Here is an 18366-nt window from a genome sequence, read left to right on the forward strand (position 1 = left end):
TGGAATAGCCACAAAGTAAATATTTAACAAGAGGGTGATTCTTGATAGAAAACAGAACTAGCAAGTCAGGCTGTATCAGCTGAACATGATGTGGGAGGTTACAAATGAATACATTGTATCAAATATAGGCCAACGGATAGACTTTGGACACCACAATTCTTGGGGATGTTACCATGTATATCTACTGTTTGTGGGCAAAAATTGCTTGTTTGCATCCTCCAAAATCAGGATGCTGATTAAACTAAATTGCGTTCCATAATCGAGGTTCAAGTACAACTATAGTCAATGGAATTAATCTTGTCTTACTTTATGAATTTAGCCAAATGACTATGATTAAGCCCTGCTTCGGCTGGCGGTGAGCGGTTGGGGGAGGGAGTTGGACGAGTGACAAACGTGAAAAAGTTTATCACTTTCTTTTACAGTGGTTGCCTTTCTGAGTTGCTGGCTGTCAGAAAGAAAACACTCGAAGATGGCGCGGCGCTGCTGCCGTGCCACGTCTCGGTTTACAGGGGAAATACATACAAATTTCAGAGAGTCATTCATATCTACGATTGTCCTATTTGTGTGTTTAACTTTTCCTTTTACCACCGAAGCTGGCTTGTACACCGCTTCTGATCAGATAGTAATCTTAACCCCGGATAATGTGGACAGCGTTTTGGTCAATTCCACCGCCGCACTGGTGGTTGAGTTTTACGCCTCTTGGTGCGGGCATTGTATTGCATTTTCTCCCGAATGGAAACGTCTCGCAAGAGATATTAAAGGTTGGTATACATTTTAACGTAATAAACATTTTCAATGTAAATTGAACGGGTTGTTAGTAAACCAATCACAATTAACGGGTCGTGGTATGCATAAGTGCATGGGTTAAAACAATACATATGTTCTTGCCATGGGGATCCCTAAATTTGTCTTCATTTTGCAGAGTAGGCCTATGCATGTTTTCTTGTATGCCCATCGAACTTCAGTGCAAATTAAGGCAGTGTGTAGTAACCAGTTCAATTGAGTATGTAGACTTAAAATGTATTATAGACTTTTTTAATAAAATAATTATTTTAATTTATTCCTGTATTCCACTTTAACATGTAAAAAAAAAAGCTGTGTGATTCTGACTGGGGAATTGAAAACACACCTTGTTGTTTCCCATAGTACAGCACAGACAGTTTCTCAGCCCTCCCTTCCCCCTTCCAGAAAGCAACCTCTACATGTGATTATTGGAGCATATGATGTGATTTAGGAGTTCACATTCTGTCCATGTCTCATTGCTACTCTTGTTCAAACACCATCCTTTGGAATCTCAAATGAGAATACTATCTGACATTGCAGGCCTCAGTCTATAAGCAGGATCCAGTTAACTATAACAGGAAAAGAATTCCATACAATTAGTTTGAAATTGACATCGTTTCCTATTGGCAGCAGGCCTGAACACAGAAAGGTTTTAAGGCCTCGGATCTAGAGAGCGCATGACCCACCAGCCTCTGGCCTGCTTTCAAGCTGACCATACAGAATACTTATAAATGCTTAGGAGCGGTAATAATAGGAGGAATATTTTTTTACACAGATCAAAAGCTGTTTTGCCTTCTGCATTCCTGCAGATAACCCTTATTACTGTGTAGAGTAATGCACTTTTGGAGCATTGACTTTGACACTACTTATCTCTCTCCCCAGAGTGGAAACCTGCCGTGGATTTAGCTGCCATAGACTGTGCTAATGGAGATAATGGGCCGATTTGTTCCCGTTTTGGTGTCAAGGGGTATCCCACACTGAAGGTACTTCAACTGTTATATTCCACAAGCCTTGTGGATTTTCAGTCTTACCTCACCGAAACATGTATCCAATGTTTAAAAATGAACCGTATCTCACAATGATCGTGAGTCATTATCAGCCATTTTTACTCTGAAACGTTTCCATATATAAACTCCTAACCTCTAACAGTGTTACATTTCAGTCAGCAATGCACTCACTTTAGATTAGTCAGCAATACATCTGTTATTTTTCTTCCTTTCTGTCATCCGGTGAAAGTCAAATGAAAGAGATCATTTGTCTGAATGAATGAGGGAGCTGAAACATCTGCAGTTGATTTCAAGTATGAAGGGGTTGTGGGGGAAGGGGTGTCCCCAGTTCCTCCCAGTGGTCAACATGCGGTCACCTGTCATCTGATCCTCTCTTTCTCTCCCTCTGACAGTTCTTCCACGCTTACTCCAAACCTGAATCCAAGGGACAAGGTTTCAGAGGTAATGCAAATGTTCCGATAATTCATAGGGCAGATGGTAATGATATGAATGGTTAGTATGAGAAGTTAAAACACACAAAACATGACCCATATCCTCTTATTAATCCTGTGTACCTGAATCCTCCCAGAGGGTCCTCGTGATGTGAGGGGCTTACGCCATAAGATCATCGAGAAGATGGAGACCCATGAGGAGCCTTGGCCCCCTGCCTGCCCCCCCTCTGGAGACCGCTAGGTGAGGCAGCCTCTTCTGATCATTTCAAACACCCCGGAGCTCACACGTACAGACAGTACCGGTCTCCAGCAGCTCAATCGTGAGATCCAAGTAGCTAGCAGACCCCCTATGAGTAGCTCGCCAAACAATTCTAAAAGTAGATGCACATGTTCCACTGCACACTGTCATAAATATATCTCACAAGTATCAGACACAGTAAACTCCCAGCTACTACCTAATCTCCACGCAACACTGGCATTCTATGCCACCGCTGGTTAGACACTATTGGCTTGAAAAGCCAAATCTAACACAATAACTGGCAATGCATTTCCAGCAATATTGCCCCCTTTGTGCTGTGTGATGTGGGCGTTTGTCTATCACTTTGTGTGTAGCCAGTAGTCATTGCTTGACTTAGGTGCCGATTGAAATAAGTGTCGGTACTCATTTTGGGTGCCGGTACTGTTTATATTCAGGTGCTGGAGCTCCACAATACTTCTTAGCTAATATTCTATAAGAGGAACAGGAGCTCAAGCGGTGGAACATTTGAGGCGCTGGTACTCTGCTCCCAGGAGCTCCTGCCCAAGTCGAGCACTTATCGTGAAATGTGAGTTCAGGTGATGGTTTGGAGCAGATCTGTGCCATAAATCCTAAAAGGTTAGCGTTTGAAACAATGGCCAGGTAAACAAAATCAAAGCATAGATACCTTGTCCATAGACTGCGTACAGGGTAAGGAAACCAACATGTCATTTTGTAATTTGGGAGAACTATCCCTTTAAGGCCCTACCCCATGTGTCCTTTGTGTTGTGTCAATGCCCAGATTGTGCTGCTGTTCACTTCATAGTCTTAATAGAAATGGATTTGATGTTTCAAACGTCAGCTTTTATGGAAATGTTGTAGTCACTCTGTAGAATGTATTATTCTCTTCTCTCCACAGCAAAGCAGAGATTGACAACTTCTTTGAGACTAACGGTGTGGAACACCTGGCCTTGATCTTTGAGACCTCTAACTCATATGTGGGCAGAGAGGTCAGACTTTATTATCATCAGTCAAGCTACATGCTCCTCGGAGGGAAATGGAGGAGAAAAAATCCTGGGTGTGATCAAATAGAAAGTGTTTTTAATGGACATGTTTACTGTGTATAAAGCTACACAGTGGAAGAGTCATAATACCCATAAAGCCTAGTGGTCAAACAGGGAAATGTTTCAATCATTTTTCCACAAATTCATTTTTCCCATTGGGGATTTTAAACACTTAAAATAAGGGCTGTGCTTGGTAACACTTTACTTGACAGCCAGTGTCATGGACATAATCATGTCATAATGTCATAATAGCTGACATAACTTGTTATAATATGATCATAACACTGTCATGACATATCTTTAGATCTGTTGTGACATATGTTACCTTGTTTTATGACTGGTTATGACACCTACATAATGGTCAAATCCCACAAAACCTACCACACAAGGCAAAACATTCCATTAGCCCCATAGCCTACGTGTCAACAGTATGTTTGTGATATTATTTTTTGATTGACCATGTTATCATTGTAACATGAAATGGTTAATCCAGAGATTTTTGCCTTTGCCTCGATTCGGCAGGCCCGTCCAGATCATGGCATTTCTTGTTCCTTATAATAGCCACATTAGCAGCTAATTAGCATTTCATTTTTGTTGGGTAAATACAGGCAAATATATTGATAAAAGTCACCTAGTCCTAGAGAGATTTACATGGTTATCAAAACCTCACTCCAGGGTAAACCTACGCAAAGCACATCCTTAATTTTAAGTGCTTCTAAAATCCCCAATGGGATAAATTAATGGTGGAAAAACAATTGGAACCATTTCCCTGTTTGACCACTAGGTGTTATGTGTGTTATGACTCATACTGTGGTGCTCTATAGTACCATGCAGAAAATATGTTGACTGTGGGACTGTATCAACAAGAGTGTGTCACTATGCCAACAGTGTACTTGCATGCTTAGTACAACCCATTAAAACAACATACAGACAGTGGATCATTACTGTGTTGGTTTGTTCTTCCTCAACAGGTGACTCTGGACCTACTGCAGTATGAGAACATAGCTGTGCGGAGGGTCCTGAGGACTGAGGAAGCCCTGGTGGCTAAACTGGGTGTGACTGACTTCCCATCCTGTTACCTGTACTATCCTAGTGGGAACTTCACCAGGCTCCATGTGTGAGTGGCTGTTTGAATACCATCACAATATATGACAGAACTGCGGGTCACTTTAGCCATCTTCAGTCTGGATCCTAATGTACCAACTCGTCAAGTGTTTTTCTTCTTCTTCAGTATTCACGGTTCAATGCACAACAATCTTTTTGTGAAAGGCTTTATTTCAGTTGTGTTATCCACAGCTAGGATAGGATGCCTTTTAACATCTGGCCTCTTAATGGGATCATGGAATTAAAATAAGTCATTATTCAATATCATAGTACTTTGTATGATGAATCCTCACCCCGTGAATTAATCTGCGTTTTCTTTCGCTTTGTTTTGCTTATTTCAATAACTTGGCACGCAAGAGGAGTCTTTTTAGTTGACAAATGCAAAAAGGAAATTATTTATTACTAATTTATTTATTCCCCCCCCCCTCTTCCCGAGCATACAGAGGGGTTTTTAATTTCTTGCATGAAAACAATGGCGTTCCTTTCCTGCGGTTCACCTGCCAAGCCACCCCAGCCTCGCCTCGCGCTGCGACAGATGGTCGCCCATCACAGCTGAATGCGCGATTGATCCAGGAGGGGTGGGGAAATGCAGTCGCACATCCGTCATGCGTGTGCCTCTCCCAGGTGAACGCTGCCCCTCCTCTCTTCGATGCGTGCCTCTGTGCTCTGGGGAACCCACTCTGTGCTCTGGGGTGGGCTGGATGAGCTCAGGCCTGGAGCAGCATCCTCCTCCTGCTCTCATGGGGGGGTTGGCTGGCTGATGGGGACAGTGGGAGGGGTAGCAGTGTTTTTGTTCCATTGCCAGGGTTAGTGGAGAGGGAAATGATCAGCTATGGTATCTCAGCACCATCTGTTCAGCAGAGGAGAGAGGAGGCCATAAGGGCGTAGTGAGGGGACCAGGGGCCCACCCGTGGCTCAGTTCCACACACTACTGTGGTCTGATGAGGGCAGGCCCTGGCAAAGGCAACCACTTGTATCCTATTCCTAGACAGTTAAGCTAAAAATGCTTATTCTTCCACTGTAGCTAGAATATAATGTGAGGTTTGTGTTCCAGTGGGAAGGATTCTTCACCTGTTTCCATGGTTAAAATCATCCAGTTGCTGGATGCCAGTTCAATGGAAATGCATCAGTCCTACCTGTGAAACTGTCTGGGAAATGCATCAGTCCGACCTGTGAAACTGTCTGCTTGGCTGTCTTCCAGACAAAATGAGGCCCGGACCTTCTACACCTACGCCCTGCAGAGGCTTCCTGGGGTACTGCGGGCCGGAAATACACCACCAGTGACCTCTGACCTCTTGAAAAACACAACAGAGGACCAATGGAGACCATTCAATGGGTAAACCATTTAACTTGACAAAGCAGTAAAACAAGTTCCTTTTTTTGGGGGGGGGTGTATAAGCCTTACAAATGTAACCCCAGTGATTCCATGACAAAAATGTTAAATTCTGTGTGTCAGGTCTCGTGTGTATATGGCAGACCTGGAGTCTACTCTGCATTACTCTCTGCGCTTGGAGCTGGCAGCTCACCCTGTCATCAAAGGAGAGGCTCTGATCACTCTACAGCGTTACATCTCAGTACTTGCCAAGGTGATTGGGCAGGTCTACTCATCCCCTGAGACAAACCCTACCTATACTGAACACTAACCTCACATACATTCACCCTCTGTTCATATCGAACACCCTGAGGAAAGGGCTGTGTAGTTAGGGTGACACGCCACTAGAGGGAGAGTGAGACAGTGCTTTGGAGTTGTCAGATATCAGTTGGGAAACGCACATTTTTCTGCATGATTTAGCTGTACAGTTTGTTCTAAAATGTAACTTCGCTTTGAAAAATATAGCTGAAAATATGGTCCCTATAATGTATCATAATAATTTACAATTGCTCTCTTAGTAGGTACATGTATACAATATTCATAATGGTACAACTATGTAGTAACTACAATGTTACATATTTATTACAGAAGAAGACATTCACAATTATTTGGGCACAGTATCACAGTAGGAATGACACCCTCAATGTCAATACAAAAATGGAGGCCATAAACCTGACAGGACACAAAAGGCTGTCTTGGGTATCATTTAAATACTTAATTTGCTTCCCTGGTGAATAGAGCGTGCCAATACCCCCCTGCTCATTTCTTTGTACGCAGACATCCCATGATTAAGATTTCTTTGGACTGGGTCCCATCTTCTCTCCTCTCCTCCCTTCCCAGCGCTTAGCGTACCCAGACGTGTGCCAGGGATCCTTTTGATTAAGACCAGGACGATGGTATGTCACAACAAACTAAGATCCTTAACTTCCAGAGTGACTGTAATTGGATCATCCTGAGAATGAGTTACTGTGTACAGAACCTACAGCTGGTGTCACACCGATGACACACCTTGACACACTCCGTTGTCAATAGAATCTGTGGTGTGCTGTGCAGTGCTGCACCCACATCACAGTGCATCTCTGTCCCAGACAGGATGTAAACAAGTTATATTTTCCTGCGCCGTAATATTACTAGATTTACTGTCTTAACAACCAGAATCCGGATTTATTAATCCTTATATGTATATGAGGATTTTAAAAAGTGGATCTGGGACGCATGAGAGCATTACAAAGAGGTTCTAGGATTACCGTTTCTATCCTGCTTTCTTGAAAGAAGCCTCCAGCAGCAATGGAGGGAGGGCCAGGGAATTAGGGGGACTTGAGCCCAAATCTTGCTGTCCTTCATCCCAAATCCAGCTGTCCTCCATCGCTCTCCCGTGGTGCGTCGCTCAGTGTGCCCATGCTAGGGTTAGCAGTTAGCGGAGGTGCATGGTGGTGGAATGTGGCTGTGGCAGCTGCTTGACATCAGTGATACTGTATAGGTAGCCCACCAACTCCACAGTAGAACAAAGGTCTTTGTTTGTCAGGCTTTGGCTGGGCTGTGGGTATGACAGATACAGTGGGGCAAAAAAGTATTTAGTCAGCCACCAATTGTGCAAGTTCTCCCACTTAAAAAGATGAGAGAGGTATGTAAAAAAAAATCCAGAAAATCACATTGTAGGATATTTAATGAATTTATTTGCAAATTATGGTGGAAAATAAGTATTTGGTCACCTACAAACAAGCAAGATTTCTGGCTCTCACAGACCTGTAACTTCTTCTTTAAGAGGCTCCTCTGCCCTCCATAAGTTACCTGTATTAATGGCACCTGTTTGAACTTATCAGTATAAAAGACACCTGTCCACAACCTCAAACAGTCACACTCCAAACTCCACTATGGCCAAGACCAAAGAGCTGTCAAAGGACACCAGAAACAAAATTGTAGACCTGCACCAGGCTGGGAAGACTGAATCTGCAATAGGTAAGCAGCTTGGTTTGAAGAAATCAACTGTGGGAGCAATTATTAGGAAATGGAAGACATACAAGACCACTGATAATATCCCTCGATCTGGGGCTCCACGCAAGATCTCATCCCGTGGGGTCAAAATTAATCACAAGAACGGTGAGCAAAAATCCCAGAATCACACGGGGGGACCTAGTGAATGACCTGCAGAGAGCTGGGACCAAAGTAACAAAGCCTACCATCAGTAACACACTACGCCGCCAGGGACTCAAATCCTGCAGTGCCAAACGTGTCTCCCTGCTTAAGCCAGTACATGTCCAGGCCCGTCTGAAGTTTGCTAGAGAGCATTTGGATGATCCAGAAGAAGATTGGGAGAATGTCATATGGTCATATGAAACCAAAATATAAATTGTTGGTAAAAACTCAACTCGTCGTGTTTAGAGGACAAAGAATGCTGAGTTGCATCCAAAGAACACCATACCTACTGTGAAGCATGGGGGTGGAAACATCATGCTTTGGGGCTGTTTTTCTGCAAAGGGACCAGGACGACTGATCCGTGTAAAGGAAATAATGAATGGGGCCATGTATCGTGAGATTTTGAGTGAAAACCTCCTTCCATCCACAAGGGCATTGAAGATGAAACGTGGCTGGGTCTTTCAGCATGACAATGATCCCAAACACACCGCCCGGGCAACGAAGGAGTGGCTTCATAAGAAGCATTTCAAGGTCCTGGAGTGGCCTAGCCAGTCTCCAGATCTCAACCCCATAGAAAATCTTTGTAGGGAGTTGAAAGTCCGTGTTGCCCAGCAACAGCCCCAAAACCTCACTGCTCTAGAGGAGATCTGCCAAAATACCAGCAACAGTGTGTGAAAATCTTGTGAAGACTTACAGAAAAGGTTTGGCCTCTGTCATTGCCAACAAAGGGTATATAACAAAGTATTGAGATCAACTTTTGTTATTGACCAAATACTTATTTTCCACCATAATTTGCAAATAAATTCATTAAAAATCATTTTTTGCCCCACTGTAGGTCCACTTGTCTGATGCCACAGTGGGAGCAGGGGAGCAGTTAGGCAGATTTTACTCAGTGGCATGTATATTGGTCCCGGAGGTCGAATGGGGCAGGATTAAAAGGGCTTCCCCGGGCCAGGCCGACAGATGCATTCTCTTTTAAACGTCTCTCAGTGGAGACTGCGGTTTCTCAAGTGCTGATACTAATCGGATTTAAGATGACATATTGCCGTGGTGAAGTGAATTGTCATGGTCCTCCGAGAGATGGGGGAAGGGGGAGTGTAAGGTGGGGGCTCTGATAGTGGTTGGAGGTACACTACCAGAGAAGAGGTCACTTAGAGAGATCCTTCATAATGGTGATACTGTAGCGTTGGTTCATCTCACTTGATATGTTCATGAAACTTCTGCCCATCAGTGACCTCTGCCAATACTTCAGACAATGTACTACTGATTTTCCAAGCCAAATATGTTGGCCTTTGCTTATGATTTGGGAAATAGACACACAGGTGGAAAGCAGAACATGCTAAACGTTTGGCTCTGGTGAGCAAAGCGCATTAGTATCTCCATCCCCAATTGCATCCCTCTTAGATTCAAATGTGTGTTAATGAGCTTTTCACCCTGGTTAATGCCCAGTTGTCCCCAGACCTGAGCGTCTGGGCCGGATGGTCGCTAAACCAATTGTCCTCCTCCTCAGTAGCAGCAGCAGCCGGGGGACCTCCTTTTGAATCTTGTTAAAACCCCACCTGTAGTACGTGATTGGGTATCTGTGTCTGTGAATACCCAAACGCCATATTTTTGGCTGAATGTCTAAGATTAAGGGGAGCAAATCAAAGCCTGTGTGGGGCGCAGGGGTTAAGTACATCTCCAGGAGCCTTTTTAAGTGGGCCTGGTGTAATGGAGATCCAGTTAGAGTGATGAATAGAATCCTGCGCCAGGCACCCAAACGCTGCTGAACAGATGGCCGGGGCAAATTGAAAAGACTCTGCAGCACAAATCAAAAAAGGTGCACTTCTGGGATGCTGGCGCCCCGGCCGGGCTGAGCCAGGCCCCTGCCTCTGTGTCTCACTGATGGGTTTGTGCCCCTGTGCCGCCCAAGGAATCAAAAGGTCAGCACTGGCCCACTTTCAGGTTCACACTGCTGGATGTTACTACACTGACTGTTTCTTTCCTCGTGTGCTCTATGCAACTGTGGGCGTGTGTGTGCATGTGATTTCAATGTTATACATTGTCTCCTCGTAAGTAGTCACTTTTTCATGACTCAATGCCAGAAAATGCTCATGAACTTAAATGGTCCTTCGTGACTGAGACATCTTACCTCTGTTTTGAATGGGATGAGGTTGCCATGACCACCTGCTGTTTATTTGGTCGTCTCTCAGACGTTAGGGTTGAAATCCAGGCCGACCTGTAGGATCTAGTCTTCATAGTATAATAGTGTGTCCTCCAGGGTGGCCGTTTTACGGAGTTCTTTAAGGATAGGAAGTGACTTTACACCTCCATTCAGCTGACACTCTTCTGTCACCACCGTCTGAAACACAAGGCACTGGGATTTCCTCCCTGCCTTCCATAGTGGCCCACTGTTGGTTGCAGTGTCATTTCTACACACGCCATGTTGTCTTGACAACTACAGAGGTTGGAGAATGGAAACAAACAGTACGAGAGACAATCCTGAAACATCCAACAGTGACTTTATTACACGTTAAGAACTGCAAAAGCAGTTTTAGGTTAAACTTCGACCCTCCGACAGATGACATAACAGATGGATTTGGAACTCCTAGTGATTATAACCTATTACCACACGGTCAAAAATATTCTGTTGAAGAGTCTATTGTATTAAATGTGAGGAGAGTTAATGATGATGCTTAACTGTAATGTTGTCTTGGGCAGTACTTCCCTGGCCGACCTGTGGTGAGGAACCTGCTGAAGTCAGTGGACACGTGGCTGAAGGGTCAGAACGACACAGAGCTCTCTTACAGCTCTCTGAGGGACGCCCTGGACAACACAGCAGAGGTGAGGGGTCAACCCAAAGCCACCAGCCAATCAGACAAGCCTGAGGCAGAACCACCCACCATATTGTCTGAGCCAGAGTTTTTATAATAATGACTGAAATATTACAGGCATACTGCACACAGGGAAGTAGGTTTATGTAATGCTGTGTATTCAGATATATCTCGCTATGAATCTTTGCTCACTGTCTTGTGCAGGCATGTGTATAACTGGAAAATGTATGTGAAGTTGTCTTTGGATGGAAGCTTGCATGCCTATAGGTTCACAAATTGGACCAGTCACTTAGTGGCATCATTAGCTTTTAGCAGCCAAATCAATGAATCAATGAGGAGGTATGAACCAGCTCCCCTAAGGAAATGGACTGATGTCTAACAGTAATATACACACTGAATCTTTACTATTGACTTCAGAGTAATTCTGTCAATCATAGACTCAGCAATCCTGGCCAGTGGCAGGGAGGGAACGACTATATGTCAGGAGAAATATGCTGTTGGATCAAACCACGTTTAACCAGCGTTTCCTCCTTCTGACCTGAATACACTCTCCCATTGAGGCGATCCATTACCTGGAATTGACATGATATGGAATGAGAATAGTATGGCCCAGAATGCTCTACCACTTAACATGAAATGTTGCATTAAAGTAGATTGCAGATGAATTCTCCTCCATGTACATGCTGATCTTGTTGTTTACATGCATGTAACCAACCTCTAAGAATCCTCAGATACATCTGTTTTCCGTGTAACCTGCTCTTGTGAGAAGAGTGATCAATGTGGCCATATCTTGGGCAGTGTTTAAGTGTCAATACATGTATGTGTTTGTGTGTGATCAGGTACCTAATGCTGCGCTGCCTGAGGGGGTGAGGTGGGTGGGCTGCCAGGGCTCCAAGCCCCACTTCAGAAGGTACCCCTGTGGCATGTGGACCCTTTTCCATGTCCTCACTGTACAGGCCGAGGAAGCTGCTGGCAAAGGTAAAAAATCTAAAAAATCACTAAGCAACGGCTGTTTATGTCTTTATCATATCACGATCACTAAACTGTTCATTCAGTATGAATGTTCCTGGGACAATGGTAATACGTGAGAAAGTGTTGCTAGATTCTAAAACAAAACCCTCCTGCCTTGTTAGCCTGTTGCTGTGGCCTGTAGAGCCCATCGTCTGGTAGGAAATTGGCCAGAAGTCAGCAGCCATCCAGTCTTGGAGGAGTGAGTGCGCCCAGGCGATGAACCATGACACAAGTGTTTCCAGTCTGTTAGAACTCCTATGGCTCCCTGGGGACAAATCCTCGTAGTGCATTGAGCCAGTCAGAAGCGTGTGCAGCATTAATACAGGGGCTGCGGCTTTCAATGCAGGGATATGGGGCAGCTAGGGAATGGCAGCAGGGGGGGGGGGCAACTGGGGACAAGTGCTTTGTAAACAAATTTGCCTGGAATGTTTTGCATTCACCTGATGTGACTGCACATACTTGCACAAGCACAACCTTTAGACACACACACAAGTACGTTCAGTGTTATATTCCATTAGTAGCCTGTACAAAGCACTGTTCTTTTTCTGGTTTGTTAGTTTTGTTTTCTTGACACACCGCCAGCTGAAACAGTCCCTACTTGTGGGCAAAAAGGGATTTCTTTAGATTAGTGGTTAGAAAAAGAGGCAGCTGACCAGCACTCCTCTCCTGGAGGGGTTAATCCCAGGGCTTATGGGTTGGGGAGGAGGGTTCACATAACCTGCAGATGGGCCACCAGGGGACCAGGGGTGTTCATCTGGATTAGAGCTCCACCCCTCCACCACGGCTCATCTTTGAGCAAAATAAGGTTTTACTTTAGCAGGGCATGAAACACAACTCCACCTGCATCAACAATATCTGCACTGGTACGATGCTGTTACTGACAGTGACATCTGCAGACTCGGTTGTTCTCACAGCGCGTTGCCTAAATCCTGTTATTCATGGTACGTACACATCACAGCACCGTAAGAATGCAAAGGAGACTCTGTTTGTGGCCTTATTTCCCTGTTATTAACCACCCATGGTTTAATATTGGAAAAGCCCTCCACTGCACCTTTTAATACAACGGGCAACAAAATGTAAGGGACATTTTTTCGTGTGCCAAACCAATATGGCCATAGCCCATACTAAATGTATATTTTAAAAAACTATATACAGACATTGCTTGTTGCGATTTTATAATGTACAATATCAGACTACTTTTCAATAGTAGACATCACTCTGAAGTGCATAACAAGTATGGTTAATCTTGTTGTTGACTTCCTCCTCCTGTGCGTTCTTCTCACCAGACCCCCAGGAGGTGCTACAGGCAATGAGGTCCTACGTCCACAGTTTTTTTGGCTGTCGGGCGTGTGCCACCCACTTTGAGAACATGGCCAAGGATAGCATGTCCCATGTGGGGACGCTGTCCACCGCCATGCTGTGGCTCTGGTCCCGCCATAACCACGTCAACAACAGACTGGGAGGTAAGGACACATGACAAATGTTACTGTTACTTCCATAGAGGATGATTGATCAGCTGTTTATAAGACTGAACCTCCAACACATACGTCATAATATGCTAATTATATCAGTATAGAATATGCATATAATACCATTTTATTATATGAAATAGCTAGAATAAAAATAGAAACGTCTCCCTTAGTGGTCACCATTGTCCATACAGGAGATAAATGTGGCCCTCACAGGCCACTACTTTTCCTTCTCCCACCTTCCCCCCTAGAGGATCTCTTTCAGCCTCTCACTCCTTTACACAGGTCTCATAAGGACCACACCTTACTTTTTTGGTGGATTCCTCCCCCAAGTGTCCCGACCCTGCTCCTCGCCCCTAAATCCCTATAATAGACCCGGAGATCCTCTGAGCAGACACCAGCTGTCCCCCCTCGCTTCTCTCCCCTGTCTCTTCCTCCACTGAGATTAGCCCTCCTTCCAGGAGACTGAGATTCCCTGCCCCAGCCGGTCTACGGCTCATTACAGGTCAGCAGTAAATACTGCTTAACAGTAGTGCTAAAGACAACGAAACAGCAAAGACGACAGTCTTGTTTATTCAATTTTGGCAATTATTTGTTTATATCCTTTTGTCAATGTTTTAATGTCAAATATTTTCCATTCATATTTTGTGAAGATGGTCAAGCCCATCTGTGGTACTTAACGTTTTGACGTGTGTGTCATTTTAATGAGAGCTATATGGCTGCTGCGTTGGCCTCCCTCTGGTAGGGCCATGATTTGAGTTTATTAGGCACAAGCCTGTCATTACCACATCACTTTGTTTAGTCGCTTTGTTGTCTTTTCTCTATGGTGGTGGTGGTGGGAGTGGCTCCCCCATCTTCAATCTCCTGGAGAGCCTGTGTCCTGAATAACAGGGTGCGTCCCCTTCTGGGCCTGTCCCTGGTCCTCAGACACTCCTCCCTATTAGGACTGACTGTCTGTCCCTCCCCAGAGAGTCATATCCTCCGCTTGATAACTGATATGGCAACAATCTCCCAGAACGGGGACCACCAGCCCAGGAGGAGCCCAGAGGCCCCGCCTCAATTCCCAAGATGCTTGTGACAGCTGGTGGCACACGCCATGTCACCGGCATCACGCCTCCCTCTGTTTTGTAATCCCTCACCAGGGTGGTTCAATTTGTGGGGTTTTGGGGGCAAGTACCTAAGGGGGGTGGGCTGAGCTGTGCGGGGAGAGGAGGGGAGGGTGCAGAAGGGTTGGTAGCAATGCGTAGCAGTACCTCCTCTGTCGGCCCACCCCCCTCACTGACCCCTCACGCCTCTGCTTCGCATCCCAGTCTTCCCCAGGGGGGAACATCCTCTCCTTCCCCTCCCTAAAGTGGGGCTCTTTAGCAGCTCCCCCCACCGTCCTTTCAGAGGCAGCCATGCATGAAGTAGGCCCAATTTGTAAAGCAGCAACACAATTCATTTAGCTGGCACAAAAGGTCCCCGAGCCAAGCCCAGCGCAACAGCAGACCTGTCCTGTTGTCAACAGGGTGAGATAGAGACTCATGTCTAAAGACTGCAGAGCCACGGGCCTGCCAGGGCTTGGAGATGCTGTATGGAGGATCTCACAGTAGTGCTGCTGGAGACTGGAGCAGCTCATAATGTACTATAGGGCGGCAGGTAGCCTAGCGGTTAAGAACGTTGGGCCGCTAACCAAACGATTGCTGGTCGAATCCCAGAGCCGACTAGGTGAAAAGTCCTCTTAGTCACTCTGGATAAGAGCATGTGCTAAATGACTGATGTGTGTCTGATGGCAGTGTATTCCACACATGGGAAGTTCTCAGAGAAAGCATATTTACTAAAGGTGCTTTTCCTTAAGGGATCTATACAGTCACCTCTCATGGCAGACCTTGTGGCTCTGTAAGTTACTCTGGATAAGAGTGTGGGCTGAATGCTTGAAATGTACTGTGTGCTTCAGAGCATCACGATGCTGATCTACCAGTCCATCTACACTGCCACTGCTCCTTCATGTCCTGTAGTGTAGATCTCCACATTCACAATTAGTGGTGAAGAAGCTAGTTTAAACTGTATTTATTTATACTCTTGAGTACTTATGCAGCGCTATGAATGACATTGAATGACAAGCCTTTGTTTCAGTAACGGTACTATTGCTAAAGTCACCTCTGAAAATGAAAGGCAAGGTGATGAGAGTAGACACATCAGAGGCATGTCATCACAAGGGGATGGGAAATGAAAGCTGTCACGCTGGTAGAATGCATACAAAAGGTCCCAATCCCAGCAGGACAGGATAAAATTGATGTATCTTTTATGTAAAGTGTTTTGTATGCAGATTACATGCACACATGCATATGACTGAGATGAATCTGGGTGGGGAGACGGTGGATGTAAATTGACACAGAACAAAACTGCTGCAGCTTTGACTTTCCTCCCGCATGGGCGTCGCCAAGCAATTTATTAGCAGATGCCTCCATTTGGGGGGCTAAAGGAAACATGTAAAGCAAAACAATTGTAATCCGTTAAAAGGAGAGCTCCCCTCTGGAGGTGCCTGCTTTCATATTCAATTTAGCGATTGGGCCATCTTCAAAGGGGTGTGGAGGGTAAGGGATTGGGGGGGTCTGGGAGAGGTTCGGGGGGAGGGGGAGCTGTCCGCATGGACCACATCTATTATCTGGCCTCTGGGACATCCCAGAAGCCCATTGATCATTGTTAGACCCTGTCACACTGTCACATACTCACACATCTAGACATCACACACACACACACACTGCACTTACTGCTTATTATGAGCCATGTGGGGGGAATGGATCTAATGTATTCAAGCAGCAACACAGATTCTGCATATAAAAATATGTATTGGTATCAGTTTGGTTTCATTGTGGGCGATCCAGTATGTCATCATTATGTCCTTATATGGAACCAATCTGTTTTACCTAATACATTTCAATTTTCACCAAAACAGTTTGTCCTCTCAACATGACTGGGTTATCTGTAATATTATATCATATGAGTAATCACACACGCCCATCCTAACTGTCATATTCCTTCTGACCAGGTGCTCCGAGTGAGGATCCCCACTTCCCTAAGATCCAGTGGCCATCCCCAGAGCTGTGTCCCAGCTGCCATGGGGTTAAGAAGAGTGGAGAACACACCTGGAACCAGGAAGAGCTGCTCACCTTTCTCCGATCCCACTTCTCCTCTGAACACCTCCTCTCTGACTACCTGGAGAAGGAGGCCCAGCTCCTCAGCAGGCAGAAGGAGAGCCTGGTCGCCAGGCAGCAGGAGAAGGAGCAGGAGACCAAGAGAGGAGCGGAGAGGAGGGCCAGGGAGGCCTTGGCCGAACCACCTCCAGGCCAGGAAGAGGAGGAGGAGGAGGAAGATGAGGAAGAGGCTCAAGAAGAGCCAGTAGCAGAAGAGGAGTGGATCAGAGGGCAAGAGGAGAGCATCTGGGGGGTAAGACCTTTGAACCCCCCACCTGGGTAAAGCCAGAGGCAGACGTGTCCCGCCAGTCCCAGCGCAGGCCCAGCATTGTGGGGCTGAAGCTCAGGCCACCCCAGGAGGAGATTGTGGACCTGGACTCCTTCGTCAACCAGCACTACAAAGCCAAGGCCCTCCGCGCTGCAGCCGCAGGGTCCTCCCGCGTCAAACGCAGGACCCTGCAGAGGCAGGAGGAGCCGCAGCCTGGAGCCAGTCTGGAAAAGGGGCCGGGGCTGGGGCTGGGGGTGCAGCCCGTGGAGCCGGAGGACTTGTTGGGGCAGCGCAACACTCTGCAGAAAAGGATTCTGACGGGCCAGTACACTGGGTCAGAGGAGGAGGGGGCTCTGGAGATGTACCCCCACCCTAACAAGAGGCGCTGGATGTCTTTCCTGAGTGTGGGCTTCTCCAGACTGGACATCAGCCTGTGTGTGCTCCTCTACTTCCTGTCCTCCATGTGTCTGCTGGCCATGTACCTCTTCTTCAAGAACCGCCTGCGGCTGCGCCGGGCCAAGGTGGCTCTGCCCTGAGTCAACTCTGCCTTGCTGTGCTACTGTAGATTTACCCATACATGTGACAGTGATGCTGTGGTCAGTTTTTAAACCATCCAAATGAAGGATCCGTAATGTTCCGCATTAATGGATTGCTTTGTGGTGCATGCTTCCGGGATAATAATTTATGACGATTTATGCATTTTATTTGTGCCTTTTTTGACCACTTGTGAAGGATTAATTAAAACTCGAGGAAATTAATGTGATTTTGGTGATTTTTTTTTTTGTGTGAATACAACACAAGGGTTGTTGTTGATATTTATTGTAATTTTTAGGCTAAATATGTATAAAGCCATATTATAAATGAATTCATGTGAAAAGGAATCACTACATAGTTTTATGGATAGTAATTCAATATAAAAGACAAAGCTCTTTCTCTTACTGTTACTTCCACCTCTTCCAAAGAGTTCAATAAGCTATGTACTCTCTCAACTGTAGAGAACCATTTCATATTCTTAGAACGAAATCAATCTTCTATTCGAAAATGTGATTTTTACAATGAGAAATGTGCCTCGAATGAAATGTTGGATTAACAGTGCCTGAAAGATGATTATCCATATTAATTTTAGCATTAAGCAAGTGAATGTTTCCAAATAAACAAAGAGGCCATATGACAACAGACAGTCTGTGGTCAGAATTGTAGTGCTCAGTGTTCACACTATAGAATTAGCTCTAATTCTATGGTTCACACACATTCCGTTCCACAGTGGTCTGTGTTGACTGACCATGCTATGCTATTGGCTAGGACATCTTACATGTCCCAATTCGCTTTTTTAAATTAAATGTTTTGGAGCAGCACTAGTTAACAGGATACAAAATAAGGAGGATTGGGGTTTTGGCTTGTGCCCATTACATAAAACTTACTGGTCTCAATCAACTTGAGACACTGTGTTTTGCTTTGCTTATCTCAATCAATAAAATTATTTTTGCTAAAATTGTG

At 45.3% G+C, this 18366-nt stretch overlaps 1 protein-coding gene across 1 annotated transcript; it reads left to right on the top strand.

Annotated features, from left to right (window-relative positions):
- The first annotated feature begins 152 nt into the window (after positions 1–152).
- On the top strand, positions 153–18366 carry LOC124037781 (sulfhydryl oxidase 1-like). Its single transcript, XM_046352827.1, is given in 14 exon segments — positions 153–761; positions 1666–1766; positions 2183–2231; positions 2359–2441; positions 2443–2462; positions 3376–3466; positions 4492–4637; positions 5826–5960; positions 6081–6210; positions 10833–10955; positions 11785–11923; positions 13243–13419; positions 16457–16854; positions 16893–18366. Coding segments are annotated over 14 exon segments (2397 nt in total). The 5' UTR covers positions 153–469; the 3' UTR covers positions 17406–18366.

Source organism: Oncorhynchus gorbuscha, linkage group LG06 (genome assembly GCF_021184085.1).
Source record: "Oncorhynchus gorbuscha isolate QuinsamMale2020 ecotype Even-year linkage group LG06, OgorEven_v1.0, whole genome shotgun sequence".
NCBI lineage: Eukaryota > Metazoa > Chordata > Actinopteri > Salmoniformes > Salmonidae > Oncorhynchus > Oncorhynchus gorbuscha.